General features: G+C 30.5%; 3 protein-coding genes across 11 annotated transcripts; 2 read left to right on the plus strand and 1 right to left on the minus strand.

Annotated features, from left to right (window-relative positions):
• The first annotated feature begins 731 nt into the window (after positions 1–731).
• LOC124429720 (palmitoyltransferase Hip14) lies at positions 732–7,464 on the plus strand. Its single transcript, XM_046975319.1, has 10 exons — positions 732–998; positions 1,644–1,782; positions 1,900–2,099; positions 2,174–2,383; positions 2,460–2,754; positions 2,843–3,043; positions 3,511–3,672; positions 3,768–3,924; positions 4,002–4,246; positions 4,362–7,464. The coding sequence occupies exons 2-10, from the start codon at positions 1,645–1,647 to the stop codon at positions 4,596–4,598; spliced, it is 1,845 nt and encodes a 614-aa protein (XP_046831275.1). The 5' UTR covers positions 732–998; position 1,644; the 3' UTR covers positions 4,599–7,464.
• Positions 4,590–10,875, plus strand: LOC124429722. Of its 8 annotated transcripts, none has more exons than XM_046975323.1 (6): positions 4,595–4,717; positions 8,821–9,014; positions 9,318–9,411; positions 9,507–9,732; positions 9,812–9,960; positions 10,166–10,875. In XM_046975323.1, the coding sequence occupies exons 2-6, from the start codon at positions 8,861–8,863 to the stop codon at positions 10,584–10,586; spliced, it is 1,044 nt and encodes a 347-aa protein (XP_046831279.1). In that variant the 5' UTR covers positions 4,595–4,717; positions 8,821–8,860; the 3' UTR covers positions 10,587–10,875. The 8 variants fall into 8 exon arrangements, with proteins under 8 accessions (XP_046831285.1, XP_046831279.1, XP_046831286.1 ...); XM_046975324.1 differs by lacking the exon at positions 4,595–4,717 and having other exon boundaries at positions 8,357–9,014; positions 9,507–9,541; positions 9,611–9,732; XM_046975326.1 differs by lacking the exon at positions 4,595–4,717 and having other exon boundaries at positions 8,872–9,143; positions 9,507–9,541; positions 9,611–9,732.
• LOC124429724 (MOB kinase activator-like 2) lies at positions 10,732–19,615 on the minus strand. Of its 2 annotated transcripts, none has more exons than XM_046975336.1 (5): positions 18,907–19,615; positions 12,206–12,460; positions 11,868–11,992; positions 11,490–11,717; positions 10,732–11,272 (listed from the first exon to the last, which is right to left on the minus strand). In XM_046975336.1, the coding sequence occupies exons 1-5, from the start codon at positions 18,999–19,001 to the stop codon at positions 11,208–11,210; spliced, it is 768 nt and encodes a 255-aa protein (XP_046831292.1). In that variant the 5' UTR covers positions 19,002–19,615; the 3' UTR covers positions 10,732–11,207. The 2 variants fall into 2 exon arrangements, with proteins under 2 accessions (XP_046831292.1, XP_046831291.1); XM_046975335.1 differs by lacking the exon at positions 18,907–19,615 and adding an exon at positions 14,199–14,835.
• Between the last annotated feature and the right edge of the window lie 4,054 nt (positions 19,616–23,669).

The raw sequence follows: 23,669 nt of genomic DNA on the forward strand, positions 1-23,669 counted from the left end.
AACCCATTTCGTTAACCAATAATAGATGCTTCTATAAACTTGGCAGCGTATGATGTGTAAGTAAAATTGACAGTTATGTTTTTTCTCTTTCTATATATATATTTCTATATATATTTTCAATGCTATAGCATTTGTGTGTGTGTGTGTGCGTGTGCGTGTATGGAAGTATGTATGTATGCACACATACCACACACACACACACACACATAGGTGTGAATTATAATTACTTTATATATTTCCCTTTTTTCCATATTACAGAAATTTCGAATTTGTTTTTGTTATTAAAAATCATTAAATAATAGCCTTGGTTAAATAATTTATGAGTTTGTGATTCCACCTATGTAATACACATCTAAAATGAATTGAAAATTTTCTATAAAGCATACATAATGACAAAAGACAATATTCATACTTTGAATAATTATGTAACACATATATAGATTATAAAAGAATCTTTATTTTTGCAACTTTAAATATTCAACTCTTCATTGTCTATCTCATTATTAATTATAAAAGATAAACAATATAATAAGATAAACATAAAATTCAAAAAATTTATTCCTAATAATAATAATAACATTACCTAGATAAAAAATATAATATAGTCAATATTCAATTATATAATACTAATTATTATTAGCTCATTAAAAAAAAAATATATACAAAATCTAAGATACATGTACTTTCAAAATATGCTATAGATATTAAACTCCAACCGATTGGAAGAAGTGTGGCAGGCGTGTCAAGTAATGTTTCGTCAAGTGGTCGCTAGGTGGTGCCTAAATACTAATCTTCCCCTTCCATTATTACATATATACAACATGGGATTCTCATTCCCCTTGTCCTCTCGGACAACCCTACTGAGGTTTCATTGCAATGAGCCGGCGCCCCATCCCCCATGGATATTCGCCCCTTTGAAGCTAAACTTTGCGTCTCGTATTACGAGAGCACGCGAGTCAGTATGTACGAGCATTGACAGAACCGCTAAAATTTGTAAGGTAAAAGGATATTTATACTGTTGATCGAAATTATATTGTCACTTGCGTAGTCATTATTATTATAAGTAGCGAATGAAAGAGAGAGAGAGAGAGAGTGGGAATGATCGTTTATCTTGACAGCATTTTTTATACTTACTATACCATACAAACACTATACATATATACATTATATCCTTTATTTTATACGCATTAAAAATATTTTTCCTTTCTTATTTGAATTACGGTAGATTTTAATTCTGAATATAATGAAAAACAATTTTTGTACTTTGTAGTATATAGAAATCTTACTGTTTGTCGTCGTTTTGTCTGACAGGAATACAAAATCGTACGTCGGTATGCTTAGATAGTACCTATCTCACACACAATGTGCTTTTACAACGTGTCATGTACATGACAAGAATATAAATGACGTTTAAATAACTTAGGATATATATATATTTTATATATATATATACATATATATATATATATATATATATATATATATATATATATACATACACAAGGTTATGGTAGATACGTACATCTAAAGTAGATTTTTAACAGTAATCGATTTACGTTAAGATTTTTATCTTTAAAACGTCTAACAATAAATTTATTTATCCTTTTGATTGAGTCGATCTGATTTGATTTTGTTATATATAGGATGTATGCGCTACAAATGCAAACTGCTTGTCAAGGGGAAGGCAATGGAGAACCTGATATCCCGGCTAGCCTTCATCAAGAACCTACACGACCATCTATACAAGACTGTAGCTCCTTTGATATTGTTAGAGCTACTCAGGTAATCTTTTTATACACACATACATATACACATATAATTAATGGTATGAGAAATAATATTTAAGCAAATAGAAATTTTTTGATATTTTTCTTACATATAAATAAATATCTGTTTCAGTATGGAGCATTGGATCGTGTTACAGAATTGGTAGAAGCCGGAGCAGATGTAAATCAACCAGATGCAGAAACAGTAACATTACTGCATTGGGCAGCAATAAATAATTATAAAGATATAGTAAAGTATCTAATGGTTAAAGGAGCTGTTGTTGATGCTATTGGTGGTGAATTAATTTCGACTCCATTGCATTGGGCAACTAGGTTAGTATTATTAAATTGTTAATATTTGACATTTTTAATAAAAAACATGTGTTGTACATGATATATGTTTCTAGGCAAGGACATTTAGGTATAGTAGTTATATTGATGAGAGCAGGAGCTGATCCAACTTTAAGAGATTCCGAAGGCTTTTCATGCATTCACTTAGCAACTCTATTTGGTCATACAGCTATTGTAGCTTATTTAGTTGCAAAAGGAGTCAATCCAAATATGTTAGATAGAAGTGCTATGACACCTCTTATGTGGAGCGCTTACAAAGTTAATAGGTATATAAAAGGAAGATTAGGAGTAACATTGGATATTACATTTTATTGGAACCATACTATTTGGGTTACTTTAAAGTTTTTCATTTTACAGTTTAGATCCCACAAGGTTGTTATTAACATTAGGTGCATCGCATACACTAACAGATAATTTACACGGTAATACAGCTTTACATTGGGCTATTATAGCCAAAAATAATACAGCGATATCTACGTTAGTTCATCATGGAGCATCCTTAGATATTCCAAACTTTAAAAATGAGACCCCAATGACATTATTAGGACCTCACATTGGAGCTGCTTGGTTGGGTCATAAAATAAGTCAAGAGATTAAAGAAAAACAAGGACGTACAAGGACATGGTGCAGGGATAAGGTAATTTATCTGTGCATAAAATATATTTTCATTTTCTATTAGTAATTTAATTTTTGTCTCTTACAAACATTACTTAATATCTTTTCAGAGAATACGCTGGTATTGTATGGTCAGCACACCATTTATAGTCTTTTATGTAATAGGAATGATATTACAAAGTGGATTGGATTATATAATAAAACTAGGTGCCTTCATAATGCTCTATGTAGGAATATATTCAGCTAATCATTTTATCTTTGATGAAAGACTATTTCATATCTTGCCATTGTCCATTTATTTGGCTACTAAGGTGAGTTTAACTAAGATTGCAAGAGTTTACAAGTATTATGTGATATAACACTATCCATCATCAATAAGACTGATAAGTAATCAAGTGTTAAGATATCTTTCTGTAACGTGTATTTTATTATATCTATGATAATATTCTGAAGTTGGAAAAAAAAATAATAAAAATATCTTCTTATGTATCGACTTTAAAAAAGATTAATATTATATCATTTTTACAAGTTCTTTAAATATTATATATGCATATACAATGTGTGGGGTTTCTTTTTCCTCTATTTTCTTTTTTGATAATCATTAAACAAGATTAATAAGGTTAATCTAATCAGTTTTATTATTTTGTTTAATGTACATATTTTTGTGTACATCTGTACATCTTATTAAAAATAATATCTACGAGTATGATAATGTATATATAAAATATAAATATTATAAAATATGTAATTTTATTGTATACTTTATATTGTATTTCAGATGTGGATATATGTTACATGGGTATTCTGGTTAGGCATTCATGCAGCTTGGTATTTATGGTTATTATTAATTGGGGGTTCCGTTCCTCTTTGGATATGCTTCTTACAATCTTGGCGTGGAGACCCAGGAGTAATTACAGCAAGTCATGAAGATAAATTAAACGTAAGCCATTAATATATTAAATAAATAAATATATAAGATAAATAATATTCAAAATTCAGTTCATGATGCGAGAACTATTTACTTATATTTTTTAGACAATAATAGAATTAGCTGAATCAGGTGGTTTTGAACCGCAATGGTTTTGCAGCAGTTGTTTAGTTAGGAGACCTGTACGATCAAAGCATTGTTCTACATGTGATAGATGTATCGCAAGATTTGATCATCACTGTCCTTGGGTTAATAACTGTATTGGTGACTATTTATTAATCTTTTAAAATATATCTATATTCTTATATTACAATTATTACTTATATTTTTTATATTTACAGGAGCACACAATCATAAATATTTTCTAGGTTTTTTGGCATCGTTATTAGGTCTGTGCATTGTTATTTTATCTGCTAGCGTGCAATACTGGCAGTTTGAATGTTGGACTAATTTGACAAATGGTCATAGCGCAGATAATTATTTAGTAGCTACTGCTACCTGCGATGCTTGGATTATGTGGATCGCAGCAAATACCTCTCTTCATTCATTTTGGGTTGGCATGTTGTTAGCTTGTCAATGTTATCAGGTTTGTTAAAAGTTCCCTCTATAATTCAAGATATTAATTGATTGAATTTCTCTCATTATTCAATATTATGTATATATTATCCGGTATTTTGAATAAACTATAATAATTTTCTTAGATCATGGTACTTGGAATGACCACAAATGAAAGAATGAATGCTGGACGTTATACGCATTTCAAACAAGGGAATCCATTCCATCGTGGTGCACTACAGAATGCTGCTGATTTTTGCAATTTTAATTTTTGTGGAGTAAAGGCAAAACCAAGTTCTGATTGGTTACACAGTTTTGACCTTAAACAAAGTATTGAAAAATTACCTTTACTTGCTGCGAAAGAAAATTTTCAATATGTTTAAGTTTGATAGGTCAAGGAAAACTTTTTTCGTTGACATAATAAAAATCTAGCCATTAGAAGCTAACCTATGCCATATCAAATACCTGAACTTCTGGCCCACCAAAGAATTGTTGTGAAAATGTAAGTGATCTTTCATAAAGCAGTAATTACTCGCATGATTGTTTACGTTATATATATATATATATATTATATATATATATATATTATATATATATATACATATACAGACAGACAGACACATACACACACACATAAATATATTTTAAGTAATCCAATCCAGTGATAGAGCATAAGAATTTAAAGATTTGTCTACTTTAAAAGACTGTTTGGTCACAAACATGCATATCCCATGATATACATTTTGCAACGGAGTAATATGCACAATTAATATCTTCTCTCTTCTCTGAAAGTTATCTACCAACTAATTTTAATTCATCATTGAGATTATACTTTCTATGATTTGATGTGTGTATTTTTGTTGTGGACATTATCATATATATACATATATATACACACACATACTCTCTATTTTATACCTCTCTATAATTATTTTATTATTCTGTAATATTTGTAAATACGAATGTCTTGCCATTCTACATATAAATTAATTTCAAATATGTAGCCATCAATATCATCAGGATATTATATAATTCTATAAAAACAGAATAATAAGATCTGTATTTGAAAATCTATATAACAGGTGATAAGGAAACGTATAAAATAAACAGATTATTAAACAATGTAATGGGTCTAGATTAAGTTAGGATATTTAGTTAACTATAAGTCAGAGATATGCATGAATATTATGTGCAAATAAAAAATACATTGATTATATATATGGCTGCATGGCCACAGTAAGATCTCATGTTTTATTACTTTACTGTGCCTTTGTCCGTCTTAATCTGACAATGGTAAACAAAATCTTTATCTAATCTAGACCCAAGCAATGACATTGTTGAATACTGTTAAAATGTATGTATATATGAATATACAGATACACATAGACATACACACAACACAATTATAGTTTTATTTGTTAATATAATATTCATTTCATATGAATCAAGAGTAAATTCTTATCTAAATATAATTAATTGAAAGTATTCATATTAATCAGTTAATACGATAGACATAGTTTTGAAAATGTGTTACGTCAACTAACAAGAAATTAATTTTCTACAAATCTTAGAATTATTATTGGAATTTTCTTAATTAAAATTATAATCGCATGAGAAAAATAATTTAAATGAATTTGAACGAAAGTGACAATTTATTTAATATAATAATTAAATGTAAAGGGATGAAACACAGTGAAATATGAAAATTCTTTTAATTTTACTGTTAATGCTAATTCATCGATTATATCCCATTTTTAAATAAGATTATGTACTGCGAAGTTTAATTATAATTATATTATACTATATATTATTTATTTGTACTTATAGAAGAAGAACTCTAATATACGAATGATATTGTAGTTACAAAGTATATTACACGTCTTCAGAAATCATTGTAAGAGAAAAATCTTGGCACAAAGCTTGCCATTAAATTTTTATCTATTGAAAATAATACTTTAAAGAATTATCAATGTTAATGTAAATTAGAAAAATATCTACTATTATTACAAATCTGTAGAGGTTGTACTTAAAAACGCTATACTATATTTATACTTATACACATGTAATGAAGATAAAAATCAGGTATTCACTAAAATTATTTGTTATACTGTGAATGAAAAACAAACAAAAAATTATTCTATTATTTATGTGATATCTAAGATAGTAATTGTAAAGACAAGAAAAACATAAGAAACAATATGTAGTATTTTTAGCTTGTTTATAATTTTATGTTCACTTTTTTCTTAAAAACATTTTATTATTAATATTAATTAAGCATTAATTACACACTTGACTGAAATCAAAATTATTTCTTATACATTCCAAAAGTTAAATGTGTATTATAACCAATTTATAGATGTAACAATATTTTTCAATGCATTATGCTGAACATTAATTTTAGAATATTACTTTTACCGATCATTGATTACCACAAATATTTGATGTGGCGCTTGAGCGATCAAAGGTGTAAATTATATAGTAAGAATTTTTTCAATAACTTTTAAAATAAATTATAATTGTGAATGAAATAATGCTACTTTGTAACACTGAATTTCATCTACACTTATAATAATTTTGTACGATAAGTAACTATGTACACGTAGTTAAAGAATCTAGTAATTGGATAATCATATAAATTTTATCCAAGAATAATATAAATGTCAACAAAAGAGTATTCTTATTAATTTCTTAATTTAGAAATACCATTGTTCTATCAAAAGTTTCAATGGAGACAACTTGACGATGATGTTTCTTTGATGCAATATACTAAAATATTGAAAATATAGTATTTTAAACATAGTCATTAATTAAACAAAAAGCAATATAACGCTGTACAAATGTTTCTTAAATATCTTTTTACTTATCAGACAGTGCCTGAGAATAATAGCAAAATTAAAAGTATAAGAAATAATTGTGCGTCATAATTATCAGAAAGAAACATAAGAGATAATCTTGGCACTGACTAGAGATAATTATTTCAAACTTATGTGACTAATCAGTAATTCGTTTGTTCTTATGTAAATTCTATATAGTTTAATCGTATGCTCTGCAAAGAGTTACATAATAATAGTAATAAATGTGATTTCGTTGTTTTCATAATAGACAAACACATTAGCGAAAAGCATTCAGCATGATATTCGACATAGCATAATAAATTTATATGACCTTTTACATTTTAACGCGCTTGTACAGAATCGCTAAGAAACATATGTACAAAAATTGAAAATATATAAGTATATTTATCTTAAATTACTAAAAATTTAAATATATAATACATACACACATGCAGTTTCAAGTAAATATTCTCTATGTCAAAGTAACTTGATTATATTGTCGTGTATGCACATATGTACATGCATTAATATTATGCATTTTACCTCAAATCAGACATATGTGTATATATATATATATATATTTAAAAACTAATTATCAAATTAAATCATATAAATATTAAACTTTTATCTTTACGTAATATAAAACTATATTCAGTTTCGTATATTTTTTCCTAGTCTAATTATTATTATTGTCATTATTATTTAAAAATAATAACTTCGATTTTGATCGTATATATCAATAACCTATATATGTATTTAGGTTATGTGCATAATTAATTTTATATCCAAATATATAGATAAAGTATAAGAAATATATAGTTAAATATTTCACCAAATTGATGGAGCGTAAGTAATTAATTCTGTATAAATAAAAAAAAAAAACAGAACAAGAAACAAACGAATATAATGCACTTGCTCTTTCACAAAAAAAAATTGTAGAAAAAAATATTATTTATATAATACATATAACTATTTTATTATTACACATATATACACACATATATATGATTTTAACGGTTTGTTAAAATTACAGTGCGTTAAAAGAAAAAGAATTAAGTTTATAAGGCAATTATTATATAGAAGTATAATAAGAAACAATAATAATTTTTGATGGGATAATTTTTTTTTTATTTCAGTAGTACATAAACATTATATTATTTTATTATTCATTATTACGATGTTTATATATATATATATATATATATATATATATATATATATATATATATATATAAAGACCTTGATTTTTATATACAAACAAGTATGGATATATGAATTTATTCTAAATGTGCAAAGTTAATAATAAATTATTGTTTTAATTATTTTACTATAACAAACATAGTAGAAACAATATATTTATAAAATTTGTGGATTATATTCTTTAATTGAAAAATTATGTTTTCTATTGAAATTTTTCTACGAGTTGAGAACCCCTACCGTAAACCTTATTATTGTTACTCTACTGTAAAGAATTTCATTGCACTTACAAAGTTTACATAAGTTTCTCAATGTACTCTAATTGCAATTACAGTTTGGAATTAAACTAAACGATATGTGTATTATACATATTAATAAATAATTTACCTATCGATTTTTTAAAATCGCTTACATGAATATTGCAAAACATTTTTCAAATATCGCGGCCATATGATTACTACGTAGTTCAGTTTCGTTAACTATCATTTTTGACAGTTCAATTTTCATGTTAATTAATGTTTAGTTTAGTTGCAAGATTCTTTATATTGACAAAAAATATGTTTCTCGTTGTTAGTTGAAAAAAGAAGGGGGAGGAAAGGAGAAGAAAACACAAAATGACTTCGGAAGAAGATTGTCCTTGTACGGACATGTCCGAACCTTCGAACGTGACGTCTTTACGTACTGACATAAGTTCGATAGTAAATTCTTATGAATCTTACGTAAAAATTACTGAAGAAGGAAAAAAGACAGACGAAGAACCTTACAAAAGTACGAATAATATGATAAAACTTCAATTAAAATCATTAATATGAATAAATGATACAAATCCATCATTATATGACAAATACGAAATTACTCGTTTAATGAATTATTTTATTTATCTATTTTTTACAAAGGGTATGTTAGCTACAGATATATAAAAAAATATATATAATCGAATTAACGTAGCATAAGGTAGATAGTAAAAATCCACTATATATAGCGGATTCGAAGTGTCTCGAATAATGAATTTTTCTTTTTTATTTTATTTTATTTTATTTATTTATTTCCTTTTTTTTTCTTTTTTTACAGAGACTATTAATCAAGAATCACCAAAAGCAACAAATCATCGAGAAATGACGCAATTCGAGCCTGTTATACCTTGCTATTGTCATGTCCCAATAATGTAGTATACATACGTACCTGTGATAGTATTGGAAAATAAATTGTGAAAGTTCCGATTATTATTATTATCCATAAATTTCTGTTTATCTTTTTCAGAAATGCTTGCACATTACCAGTAAAGTATACAAAAGGTAAGTGTGTTATATTAAATCTCATACGTGTTTACTTCCGAAATAATTCTCTAAAAAATGATTTTTCAGATGATCACCGTAGACATCGTTCATTTTGGTCTAATTTTCGTTACAAATGGTCTGATAAAAAATATCTCGATGATAGAAATCGAAAGTACGACATTAAATTACGACGGAATTCGTGTTATAAGGTTAGACCTAATTAATTCATTGGATATTATTAACGAGAGAATTAAACGTTGTAAAAAATCATAACCTTCACATTTTTAGTCTTTAAATAAAATCACAAATGGTAGCGTAAAAACAAAGCCCGAAGAGAAAATAAAGTTTCAAGCTGACAAGTTAGGTCAAGGTGACAAAAAAAGAAAAAATCTTGCCGAGAGAATCGATATTTATTACTTCGATCATGGAAATTCTGCGTAAGCTTTGAATTACTTTTAAATTAACGATTGTGGCGCCATTTTTCTATGACGTAATTACGACAGTATTACGTAGTAGTTTCGCCTCTTTTTTGGTTTTTTTTTTCCCCCCTTGTTTTCAAACCTTTTGTCGATATATATGAATTGCTTTTTGGATTAGAAAAATCAAAGTAATTAATAAATAAATAATTTTTTGTGATAATAGATATTATCGAACAACGGATTCACCACCCATATTAACGACAGAAAAATGTGCTGAAAAGACGGACCAAGCGGCGACACGTTTTTGGGCTGAAATATTTGGCACAATTCACATAGGAACAGCATTTTTAACAGCTTTTATTCTACAATTGATAAGATTCATGCTATTCAGTCTTATTCGACCATTGACTGTTGGTATATTGCAATTATTTGCAGACTATTTCGTGAAACCATTACTTTCGATAATATTTAACGCATTGATACAACCAATTTTAATACTTTTATACAATATCGCAACATCTATCAAAGATCTTTGCGAGCCATTGGCAGAAACTATCGGTTTATTTTTAAGAGAGATAGCAAATCTATGTAGATCGATTAGGATAATAGAAATAAAATATGAAAATAAGGGTTCTCCTACTTGAAAGTGAGAAACAAATTAATTATTGAGACGTACACGTAGTCGGCATACGAATGAGGATAATTTGGAAGAATTTTATTACGGCCAAGGATTTATAACAAGTCGATCAACTGGTACGATGATCGTTTCAACATGAAAATAACAGGATATTGCCTTAACACCAGGTATATATTTGGTATTACTCTCTTCAACTTTACAATATTCTTATTGGTTCATTTATTTTTTTATGAAACAAATGATCTCTCTTATATCTCATCAACTAATTTTCATCAATATAATAATTAATGAATTTATCATCTTCTTCGTCTCTTCTTCCTTCTCATATATATCTTATCGTTATTAATAAATTATGTACAATCTCACAAACAACAAACGGAGGAACCTAATTACATCATTGCAGCTGTAATTCTCACACTTCGCTATTTACAGGTACTACTTGGTTTTTACAGAATCGTTCCATCTTTTCTGCGTATATCTGTGTATGTATATATGCGTTTGTGTAATAAGTGTATTTTTTTTCTTGTTAACTTTCTTTCACGTATATTCTATCTTTAAGAAATCAAACAAACGCCTATCGTCACCTACTCTCAGGAACTGCAACCTCTGGCATGCTGTGCATTGTGATCTAGCTGGTTGTGGTCGGAGTCTCCTGGATGGCTAAAGTTTGCGAAGGCGTGGATGATGAGTCACCTAAATAATAATAATAATAATAATAAATAGACAATAAAAAAATTACTGGACTATGTCATGATTGTCTCTTGTAAGTGTTATTACGTAATCAATATCTAATTAAGCAAATTATGCTGTTTTCTTCTTGTCTTTTACTCTTTCTAGATAATCTTGGTGATATATATATATATATATATGTATATAAAAGAAATGTATGTCGAAGATGAGATAATTTTACCCAAGAGAGCAGCCTCTAAGTCTCCTAGGATTTCCGTTTCCTTGGGATCAATAAGATTGAAGCGTTGATTAAGGAGAGTGAGGTGAGCAAATACACAATTGAGGTGAGCGTGCAACCCCAAGAGTGCCACCTCTCGGAAGTGGCAGTGGTAAATGTGTGCCACCACATGGTACAGTAGCCGCAGGATCTTACGCACTATTGATTCGAATGAACTTGGAAATTCATTTGCTAAAAAAAAAAATCATAATTAATACCATTATAGTATTGGATATGTGATTATCCTGAAATATTAAAAAAAAGAAAGCCAGAGTAATTTATGTATATATTTATATTCATTAAATATATTTATTTACATAAATTAATTATGTACAAGCTTACCATATTTAGTAGGAAATATAGTTTCATCGCTAACGGTGCGTTGTGTAAATGTCATAACATAATCTATATACTGTGGCGCTGCCACCCTCGTTTTCTTACCCTTCTCGTCAAACCATAAATATGTCCTGCAAAAAAATACATTTTAGGATTTAAACAACATATTTCGTTATGATATCATGATATATCTTATTAATTTAATATATATTTTTGATACATTAATGTTACATTTTTTTAAATAAATTTTTAAACAGGGATAAATTAACAAATAATTCATTTATTATTCTCTATAAATGAACAATTAACGATGAAAATTGTTGTTTTAATTAGGTGAAATATACCTCAGACCAGGACCAGTCATATCCGGGCAACCGGTCATAGTGCAAAACTCAGATATAGTACCATAAACGAGATTAATATGATCGAACAATGCGAGGGTATGCGATGCTAGCCACTCGTTATAATCCAAACCAGGTGGCAGATCAACTAGCATCCTTAAGTCTAACTCGGGCAGCTGTCTTTCTAAAGTTGCCTCCTCCAAATAGAGTTTAGGATCCTCTGTAGTTCCCGCATCTTTCTCCTTTCGTCGGGCTTTTCTGAAATCATTACCATCATAGCCATTTGGATTATTCTTCAAGGTCAAATATTTTTTTTACATTTATCTTTCTTTTTTGCTAATAAGACGATTCAAATCTACAGGCAAACGAGCGCCATATACAAATTCTGTGTATGTGTATGCGTTACAATTAAAAAATGATAACATAATAAAATGGTAACTGTGTCAATATAAAAAATAATTAAGTTTTCTCTCTCTCTCTCTCTCTCTCTCTCTCTCTCTCTCTCTCTCTCTTTCTGTGTGTGTGTGTGTGTTAATTTGACTTTAGGTGTGACAAACACAAAACCACAATATAATCTTAATACATTTTATTATTATTTATATTTAAATACAATGAACACATTATAACGATCAATGTGTACAAAATTCATTTTGTTATTGTTATTATATAATAATAATGATAATAATAATAATAATAATAATAATAATAATAATAATAATAATAATAATAATAATAATAATAATAATAATAATAATAATAATAATAACAATAACAATAATAATAATAACAATAATAATAATAATAATAATAATAATAATAATAATAATAATAATAACAATAACATATATTAATGATATAAAAGTTTAGAAATTCAAAATTAAACATTTCTTAATATGCTTATATTTTAAATCGAATTTGTGAACTGCATCGTTGCGAATTACGGACGCCATCTTGTTTTCTTTTAACCAATCGAAAGCCGTAGGTGTAAGTGTTTCGATTCTTATTGGTCATCGTAAGAAATGCTGTTTTTACATGCAATTTCATACAGTAGCGAAATTAATATTTGTTTACGTCTACTACGGCAGGCTGTCAGTATATACATACATACCTACGTATTATGTGTACTACGTACCTCATAGTGATTACTAAATTTGATTTAATTTTTGTTCTTTTTCTAAAAAAAGCGCATGCCGTAGTTAAAATAAGCTACATTCCTTAAATTGAGATAATGACATCACAAAAGATTGAACAAAATAAAGATGGCGTCTTTCGAACCCTCTTTCTTTCATTTTTGTTTGTAATTTGCTAAAAAGCAAGAGCCATGTCACAAAAGTGATGAAAACCATTTTTCCTGTGTATGCTTTTTTATTCAATTGGCAAAAGGCAAAAAGAAAAGCGTAACAAAATGGCGACGATGAAGACGCAACGTGACGATGACGAAGAAGAAGAAGACGACGACGACGACGACGATGACGAAAAGGATTTTTTCGATCGCTTGGCCGCCATGCAAGTGAAATAACATAATCAACATAGAGAAATTAAATCTTTGCGCACATATTCGCAGGACATAAAAAGAGAGCAAATACATAGACATTTATAAATATGTAGATATTTATATGTATATGGGTAAAAATTTTTAAAAGAAACGCTTCGATTCTTTTTATTTTTTTAAGTGAAATGAGATTATAATAAAATCGTAATTTTCAGTCAGTATATTAAAATTTTTATCATCATCATTGGGTTGACAACCATTGACTTGGAAGTTTCTCATCAATTTCCTTATTTTTAATAGATCATCTTTTATGAGGTCACCCTATGGAAACACTTAATTTTATTATTTTTACTATCAAGTAGATCACTGACTCGAAAAAAATATTCTAATAGAATTTTATTTATTTTTTGTTTCAAGTCTCGTACATTCGAAGCGTCTCCCACCCTCCTTTTTTTTATTCAGGCCATCTAAAAGAAGAGACACGATCGTTTGGACTGGACTCACGCGACGAGCTCGCCGAAGAGCCTGATTTTCCTGTGACAGGTGTCGAGAAGGGAGAGTCGTGACGATGAGCTTGCTGGAGTAGTAGTAGTAGTAGTAGTTGTACTACTACCTCCACCTCCGCCACCATGATGAACAGGAGTTGCAGGTGCTGACATCGTCGATGAGGACGACGATACACCTGAAGTTACGTTGTTTCCCTCCTGATGGAGTACAACTCGAGCAGGTGAACGTAACATTATCCCTGAGGCCGACGTCACCGTGGTAGCCGTTATTGTAGCTGCCGAGGATGACCTCTTCGGCGGGCCACCGACGATACCACGGAGGACGTCGTGGCCAAGGATTTTTTCACGTACACTCGGTATGCACCAAATCTTGATTGGTTCTCATCGAACCTCTCTGTAGCTATGAGCGACTGACTTTCGCCGGTTGCTCGAGCTCAGTTCGAGGTTCTCTTTTTTATAAAAATGTTTAACACCCTTCTTTTATTTATTTATTTATTTCCTTTTTTTTTTCTTTTTTTAGGATCGATAAAAACATGAGAGTTTAAATAGTTTTGTATATCTTTCGTAGTATCTTCTTCTTGATCTTTTGCTACCTCCTTCAGTCATATTTGTTTATTTTCTTTTTAAATTTTAATCTGTGATGATTAACAAAGTTTTAGATTTCTGGATTTTTCTAAAAATGAAGAAAAGTAATCATTTTTCTAAACCATTACTCCATATATCCTTATTCTCCATATATCTATTCCTTTTTTTTCTTTTTTTAGGTTATGACGTATCTCCAATTGCCTGGACTCGTGCCAAAACAGTCTGCAATATTACCACGGCACACTGACGTAGCTATCCTCTTCTTTCTTTGTTTTGTGTTTTTATTTCTTATAATTTTACTTAGATACTATCTGGCTTCGACCAATCAAACCTTTATGTTAAACAATTCTTCATTATTTTTATCATAATCATTGTCGTCATCATTTTGCAGATTCGAAAGTACAAAATAGAGACGGCTGAGAGAAAGATTTGATCAAGTTTTTGATGTTAACGAATTGAAAAAAATAAGAACGAGAGGGAATAGAAGAAGGTTAATGAAAATGTTCGATGGTAATTGACAAGTGAACAAAATGATTTATCAAACAACTAATTTATATATATATATATATATATATATATATATATATAAAAGAAGTAGAATATTTTATTCACTTGTCAAAGTCACAGAAAGTAAATAAACAAACAAACACGTAAAAAAAAGATCGGTAGCGAGCACCGACAAATATAATGTTCTCGCCGTCTCTGAGACAACGAGAGACTGACGTCCTCGTGGAGGCTTCGTATGCGACTGCCGAGAAAAAGAGAGAGAGAGAGAGAGAGAGATTCGACGCGTACCAGTTCTGGTCCTACACCGCATCATGACGCCGCGACTCTGCAGCGAATGCTGGAGTATTCCCGGAAGATCCAGAAAAATATCATTTTATTAGTTAATGCATGTGTGCGCGTGTGCACATATATAAATATAAAATAATTTTCATATGAATTTTTATTAAACGATTTGTTATAATGTATTATATATATAATATGATATTGAAGGATATATAAGAAATGAAGAAAAGGGCGGATGAAAGGGAAGAGGGGATAGAGATGAGGCAAGAGAGCGGCAATGCGACGGTGGTTGCGCCGCCAATGGATCAGCTGTGAACCGGCAACTAAGTCAGCTGACTGTTCGACCCCTCCCCAACTTCCTACCTGTTTCACAGCCTCATACACACTGAGAGATAGTCTCTCTGCGACAATCAATATTCCGCTCTTATTTTGCGGCGCTCCTTTAAACACTCATTTTTTTATACTTATTACAATAATACGTGTTTGTGAATATAAAAACATGCACGCGCACATATATGTATGATCATTAGGAATGAAAGAATGTTTGATTGTATGGCAATGCAAATAATCTTAAATTTCATCTATAATTTAATTAATAATCATATAAGATAGTTAACTAGAAACAGAAAAATGCTTAACAATTTTGAAAGAATAATGAGAAGATTTAAATACGGCGCCTTTTTTTAAAGAGGGCGTGGTATGTCACGTGGTTATCCACACTACTTTCTCATCGATTATTCGCTCGATATCCAACAATTTCTTTTTTCCTTCTTCACAAAATACCGAACACAAAATTCTTTTAATTCCATTATGGAGAATAATTTGTTTAGTTGACGTGGAAGAGATATATAACTTAAACTATTATTAGTCCTTCTATTAAACAATATGTTTTCCTAGTAAAAGGATGAAAGAAAAGAATATAATGACAGAGAAGAGAAGCAAAAAGAAAGACAAAAAACAAATATCAAGTTGAATGGAAAGTGAAGATCCTTTGGCGCCAGGATTCAATCGAACTTGTTTTCCTTTCAAGCAGTTAAGGGATTACGAGAGGGAGAAGAGACGAGAAAATAAAAGACGATCGATGTTAAGAATGGCGCCTTCCTGGCGCCTCTCTTCATCACGCTCGAGACATTATTTCGTCCTACACGTTTGTTTACCAACGTCATTCTACTACCATAGTTTTATCTCCATCGTCGATGCATTCTAACATTAAAAGACTATTCTTATTGCCGTCATCATATTTCCTCTCAAACGATTGTTATTTTCCCATCGATCTCGCCAGAAACATAACCTTTTGTTTAGTCTATATATGTATATATATATATATATATATATATATATATATATATATATTTATGTAGAATATAGTTACTTTCTTTTCCTCATCCCAACTCTCTATTTTCTCTTTCACAACTCTCTTCCTTTTCCTTTTTTCTTCTTACGATATATTTATTAACAATCGTGTTCGTGTTCCTCAAGGGTTTCATCTTTTTTTCATAGAGGTTACTTAGAAAGGTATCCTAGCTTGAAGAGACTGATATATAAAGTTACTTGTAGAATAGCGCGTTTGGAAAATAAACAATAAATAAAAAATGAGATATTGTTTCTCATTATAACCTTAATTACGAGATAAAAGTATATGTAATGTATTTGTTATGATGAAAGGAATGTGATTTAAATGTTGATATTACAAAAAATAAAAAAAAAGGAATATGTATAGAAAGTAATATTATCGATTTGGCTAAAATTAAAGCAAAACCATTTAATTAAGCCGAGTGTAACAGCTTACGAGAGTAACAACGATTATTTCTTTTTTACGATAACCCTTTCTATTTCCTTTTTTTTTCTAAATTGACTCGAGAATTTTCCATACTGTGAAAGTTCTCGTTACACTCTCACGGTCGTCGAGATATCACGAGAAAGTAATCGAGGAAAACCATGACTCGAACAATAACGAAAGTGGGTCTCTCTCTCTCTCTCTCTCTCTCTCTCTCTCAATATACATGGACGATAACCAGTGGGAGGAGATTACTCTCAATATATTTAATTGCTGTCAAGGTAATTATGTAAAATCAGTTAGCCTAACTTCGCGATATCGTATTCTTGACAATGACAAATCGTTTAGAATGTTTTCTCTTGCAGATTATCACGAATTTCCATTCGATTGTGATATTATGAATTTGCCGCTTTTCTATTTGTAACTAGAGACATCACGTAACCCGTCTTACAATTTTAAATGTAATATTTTCCATTTCTATTAAATATTTTTATGACAATAAAGATAAATATTAATGACGAATGTCAATTTTGATTCGAAGATTTTAAAGATCACATAGTTTTACAAGAGTGAAGTTCGCTTAAGCCAATGGTACCTCTTCTTACTCGGGGCCAAATATTGACTTAACCTTAATCGTAGAACATATCATTGGCGCCGCGGAAGATTTCTAGACGACGTAATAATACTGCGTCATCTACATAAATATATATCCGAACCAATGATTCTACGAAATTCATCGATGTCGGTAGGTTATATTATTTTTTTCTTTTCTTTAAAGGGAGGAGAAACAATACCAATTACACGATAATACGATTCGAATTGGAACAAAATTCTTAGTGACTTTAAACTGTTGCATAAATTTTATGCTTTCTCAATATTTATAAATAAAAGCAAGCTTTTAAAATCACGTATCTCATTTTATCGAAACAAGAAGTTCTTTCGAGCATTCATTAAAGACATGTCATATGTATACCTGTTACGTCACAGAGTTGGAAAAAGTTAAGATGTAGATAATCTAACGGGCACACAATAAAGAAGCTGTATGGTTGAGTACAATATTTACACTGTTCAAACTAATATTTACTCTTAACTTATTAATTTCTTCGTAAACAAATTTTCTTCTTCGAACAACCTTCGGATATCACGCGCGCTCACGCGAAACCAATACCATTAAATATATACATACAAACCAGATAAATAAATATCAATCGATCAGACATTCACACATTTTTGTTACATCATCTTTTTATCTCTCCAATTTCTGCTATCGAGATTAAAAAAAGATAAAACAATTAATTACATATAGAGATAACTATAACCAAGTAAGTTAGTAAGCTAAGTTGGTCGTTGTACTTGTCACGCGATTGGCCGAGCAAGTTCACACACTTAAAATAATGATAATAACAATAAAAATAATAAGAAGAAGAAGAAAAAGAAAAAGAAGAAGCGAAAAATGATCGGTAAAGAGGAGATCCTCCGTGATCGACTGAACCGAAACTGGAAAGGTGGGGGTAGGGGGAAGGAGTAAGACAGAGAAAAAGAGAGGGGGACTGACCTGCAGAAGCACGTGACCGTGTCCTCGACATCGATGGAAAGCGAAGGGTCGATGGCGGAGTATTTCAGGACCTTCCTGCTCCCAAGACCGAACATAAGGACGACGAACGAAGAAAAGCAACGACGAGTTGTTGCTTTTATTATTCGAGATTAATTCGAAAATTGAACGTTCGTTAGAAAGAAGAGGGGGAAATGGAAAGAGAGAGAGAGAGAGAGAGAGAGAGAGAGAGAGAGAGAGAGAGAGAAAGAAAGAAAGATGAAAGAATAAAAAAAGGGGGATTTAGGAACGATTCCGGTTGGTCCTCCGACCAACGTTCACCGCGAACGCCACAGCAACGAAACGTAGACTGACGTAGCCGTTCTCCAAGCGTTCGCCAGGTACCACTACCACTACCACTACTACTACTACACTACCATCACGATTTTCTCTCATTCGAGGAGAGGAACGCCTATCTAACGCCTCTTGTGTACTCTACCAACACGATCAGTTTTATAAAGAAAGAGAGAGAGAAAGAAGAGTCAGGTGTATGTATATATATATATGATTTGTGAGGTTTCGTTTTATAGAGAGAACACAACACTCAAGAATTTTTTTCTTACTCCAGCGTTTAGAAAATATGTGTGTATGTGTACACGTCTTTACCTAACTTCAACTATAATGTAATTAAACATAAGTGGTCTCTCTCTCTCTCTCTCTCTCTCTCTCTCTCCCTTGGTGAAGCCAAACAAGTTCTGGAGCAGGAAAACAAGATCTTATACTCTTTCAATACTACTTTTTTCCTTAGAAATCATTTACGTTACAATACAATGTTGTTTTGTAGATAGCGTGAAAAAGAAGAAAAGGATCATTGTGAATGGAAAAGTTAACTGACATTTGATTACAAAGTATGATGAAAAGTATTGTGAATGTAAGATATATGCAAGCGTAGAAAGAAAATGGAAGAAAAAGAAATAAAGAAAAGATTTTTATCGCGGTCGGTAACAACGTATTCTATCTTACCAACGGATCGTCTCAATAAATACTACATTTAGAATTAACGTTATTATAAATATTTGTGCTTATGCTTGTATATACATACGTATACGTTAACAAACATATATGTACGTTTTTCTTAGAATCACAAAGAATTCAAGAGTTATCGCAATTTCGTTTAATTAATGAGACTGATCGAAGTATTACTTTGGAAAATATTGGAATTTGTGAAGGAAACAATTGACATCGTACAGTTTTAATATGGCGCAATGCGTTTGCAGATCGTCGACCTAAACTCTTCCACCACTGTTCGAGTCGCCATTCACAATCGGATAAAATGTGAATTCATGTAAATTAATGCCTCTCATAAGCGCGAGTTGATCTTTGTCGAGGTCGATTATTTTTGTCCGAGTCGTATTATCGTGCACGTTTAGCTCGTTCGCAAAATGACGTTTATTCATTCACGAATATCCTTGCCAAGAAAATAGTCGACATTATACATGATTTGTGAAAAATGAGCGCATAAGAAGATAATGAGGACGGCTATGAATGTCACGGAAATGTGACGACAACTTAAGTCGTTTTGTATTCCCTAGACTGAAAGGCAGATCACATTTAATAAGACATTTTTTTCAATTTACTCTTACAAATCAATATACATATATATAGATAGATAGATAAGGTTAGACAGCAAAACCGAAACTTTCGATATTACAGCGATCACAATATCGATAATAATACACGTTAAGCCAAGAACGATAACACACACACAAAAATGTATTAGTAAAGTCTACGTCATCGAGTAGAAAACCGCGATAAAATTTATCGCAAAAAGGTGCGCGGTTGAGTATACTTTATGCTATTTTCTACTTTAGATATTTACTTGGTATTTTGAATTTTTAATGATCTTATATCTTCTATAATTTTTTTAATTTTAAAGCAATACATTGACTTATTAAAAATTATAGCAATCACGAATAAAATAATCATTTGTTCGTTAATAAAATATTTTTATAATTTTATTCTTGGATAAATTCTGTCTACCTGTATGTGTTACAGAGAGAGAGAGAGAGAGAGAGAGAGAGAGAAAAAGAGGAGCCACGTGTGATTCATCGAGGAAGCCTCGATCACACACCGCGAAAGACCACTCGAATGTGAGTCATCGTTCTCTTCGGTTTCGAACCAGCAAACCCATCGATTGTTCTCACTTTCTGTCTTTCAATAACGTAAAAAGAGAGAAATTTTTCTAACAAAATAAACTCTTTCTTTCTCCTCAATTTTTATATTCGTTAAAAGAATATAAAGAGAAAAAGAAAAGAAAAACAATGAGAGTGTGTGTGCGTGCGTGGGCATGCGTATAGGTTTCTTGCGCACGCGTATATTGCAGAAGAAAATGTCTCGCAATAATGATACATCGATAATAAACGATACATCGTTTTCGTTGTCCTCTTTAAAGATAGCCAATACCTTAGATATGTATTTATTAATGTTACCACTCGATTTTAAATTATCTTGTATAAAATGTAATACGAGTAATTAATAAAATCGATATATAGATCGATTTTGAAGTTAACAGTTCGATTGGTATTCGAGTTTCATTCGAAGTTATCGATTATTCAGTTACATTGAAGAACACTCGAAATAGTCGACCCTGAAATTGGTCCATGCAACTCTCTATCGTATAATATATATTTTTCTTTTAGAATATAGATTATATTGTTAGAAATAAATTTATATATAGAAAGTTTATAATAGTTGTATATAATATTGGAATGATACTTTAATTATAACAAAAGCATGATTGAGAGTCTTTGAATCTATTACATATACATACATATGTATTATATGTATACCTATGTACAAGAAGCTTTCTTTTTTCGTCCAACGAGGCGATGTCTCGAAGGCGTTAAATCAATAAAAGATTCGCCTTGACCAGGACAACGGTGTAACGAAATGAAATAATCGCTTTTCGAAGGTCTATCTCTTTATAAAAAAGAAAACAAAAATACGAAATTTCAACAACGTTAAATTTTTCGCGCGCTTCTATTCTTTTGAATTTCGCGCCGAAACAAAACAACACAACTACAATCACTCTACCCTACTCGACTCGAAATTATTTTAACTGAAATTCGTTTAATGATAAAAATGTTATTGTATTTATAGGACGAATAAGTTGGTGTGAATTTGAGTATTGATCGGATAAGTAATGTACATACATACATACATACATACAGACGGACAGACATACATACATACAACGTCGTTTTCGAAAGAAAAAAATCAAATGGAAAAATCGAAGGAAAATTTTTAAGGAAGCCAACCTTAAGGATGCGCATGCTGCTAATCCAATGACACAGAGACTTTCGCACAAGCTTTGTTGGTAATTCAATAATAACACTCGACGGAAATGAGATTAAGGTGACTTTCTGTGCTCCGGGAGTGTTACACGCATTAACTTATTCTATTAGAAAATCTTCGAAATTGTTCGTCGTCCTTTCGTAACTTCCATCATTTCAAAAATCAATGTAACAATTGGGAATTTAAAAATTTCTTGAATTTATTTTTTCTTCTTATCTTCCATCCTGATAAAACGTGATATTTATTGACGAAAAAGCGATCGAAAGGTTTACGTAAGTTCGTTAACAGGTAACATACTCACACACACACACACACACACACACACACACACAGCAAAATAGCTTTTCCGTCCGTACATACATCGATAGCTCGGCAAAGAGCGAGGAGAGGAAGGGAGAGACAAGGAAAAGGAAGGCTCGCGCACTTATTCAACATTTTGTCCTTTGCACGTTAACTTTGCGTCGTCATCGTTGCTAGTCTGCCATATAAAATATATCCTGTTTATCACAACGCAAAGTTTTCTTTTCTATTTATATACAGTTCTTTTTATATCGAAGAAACTCAAAATCCAAGAACACCGATAAAGAAGAAAAAAACGTATAAATGTTTGATAATAAGTACTTTGTGATATACACGTTCACCACCGAAGTAGTTTCCATTTAAATTTAATTGAAAAAAGAGGTGAATGAAAATAAAAAGAAACAATTCATTATATGCCTTGATAATAATAATAATAAAAGAAAGATAGCTGATTTTTCCGGTCGAAAATATAATGGTTTACATTTTTTTTTTGCTTCTCTTTTAACTTCAGAAAAAAATCCAAGATATATCGGAGTTCATCCACCGAGCGCTATCACAATACTGAACTCTCTCATAGATTATTTCAGAGATCATATTATTTATGAAAATGTTAAATTCGATTTTGGATATTGAAATTATTTCGACAAGAACTCGTTGCTTGATCTCCCCAATTAATTCCCTTGAGGAATTCTCCAAAAAGAAAATACAAAAATACAACAATGAAAAAAATGGAAGAGAAACACAGAGGTTAGGAAAGCCATTCATCAAGAATAACCTTCAAATGCATTTATCGATCATCATCACCATCATCACCATCGTCATCATCATCATCATCATTATCATCATCATCATCATCATCATCATTATCCTTTAGCAAACTTTCTCCTACATAAACGAGGATAATAATTCCTGTCGAAGGATATATGTATATATACGTTGATAAAGGCAATTTCATTGTCATTTTTGTTTGAAAACTAACTTACCCCATAAACCAATCCACGGTATCGCGGAGATACTCGGGTAACCTATCCAGCTTGGATGATTTTCAGGCGGATCACAGTGTCGAGAGGGTGAAAGTAGCGCGAAGGAGAGCGGAGAAAAACAAAATAAATTCACTATCTCCCTCTCTCTCT

Source organism: Vespa crabro, chromosome 16, assembly GCF_910589235.1.
Source record: "Vespa crabro chromosome 16, iyVesCrab1.2, whole genome shotgun sequence".
Taxonomy (NCBI): Eukaryota; Metazoa; Arthropoda; class Insecta; order Hymenoptera; family Vespidae; genus Vespa; species Vespa crabro.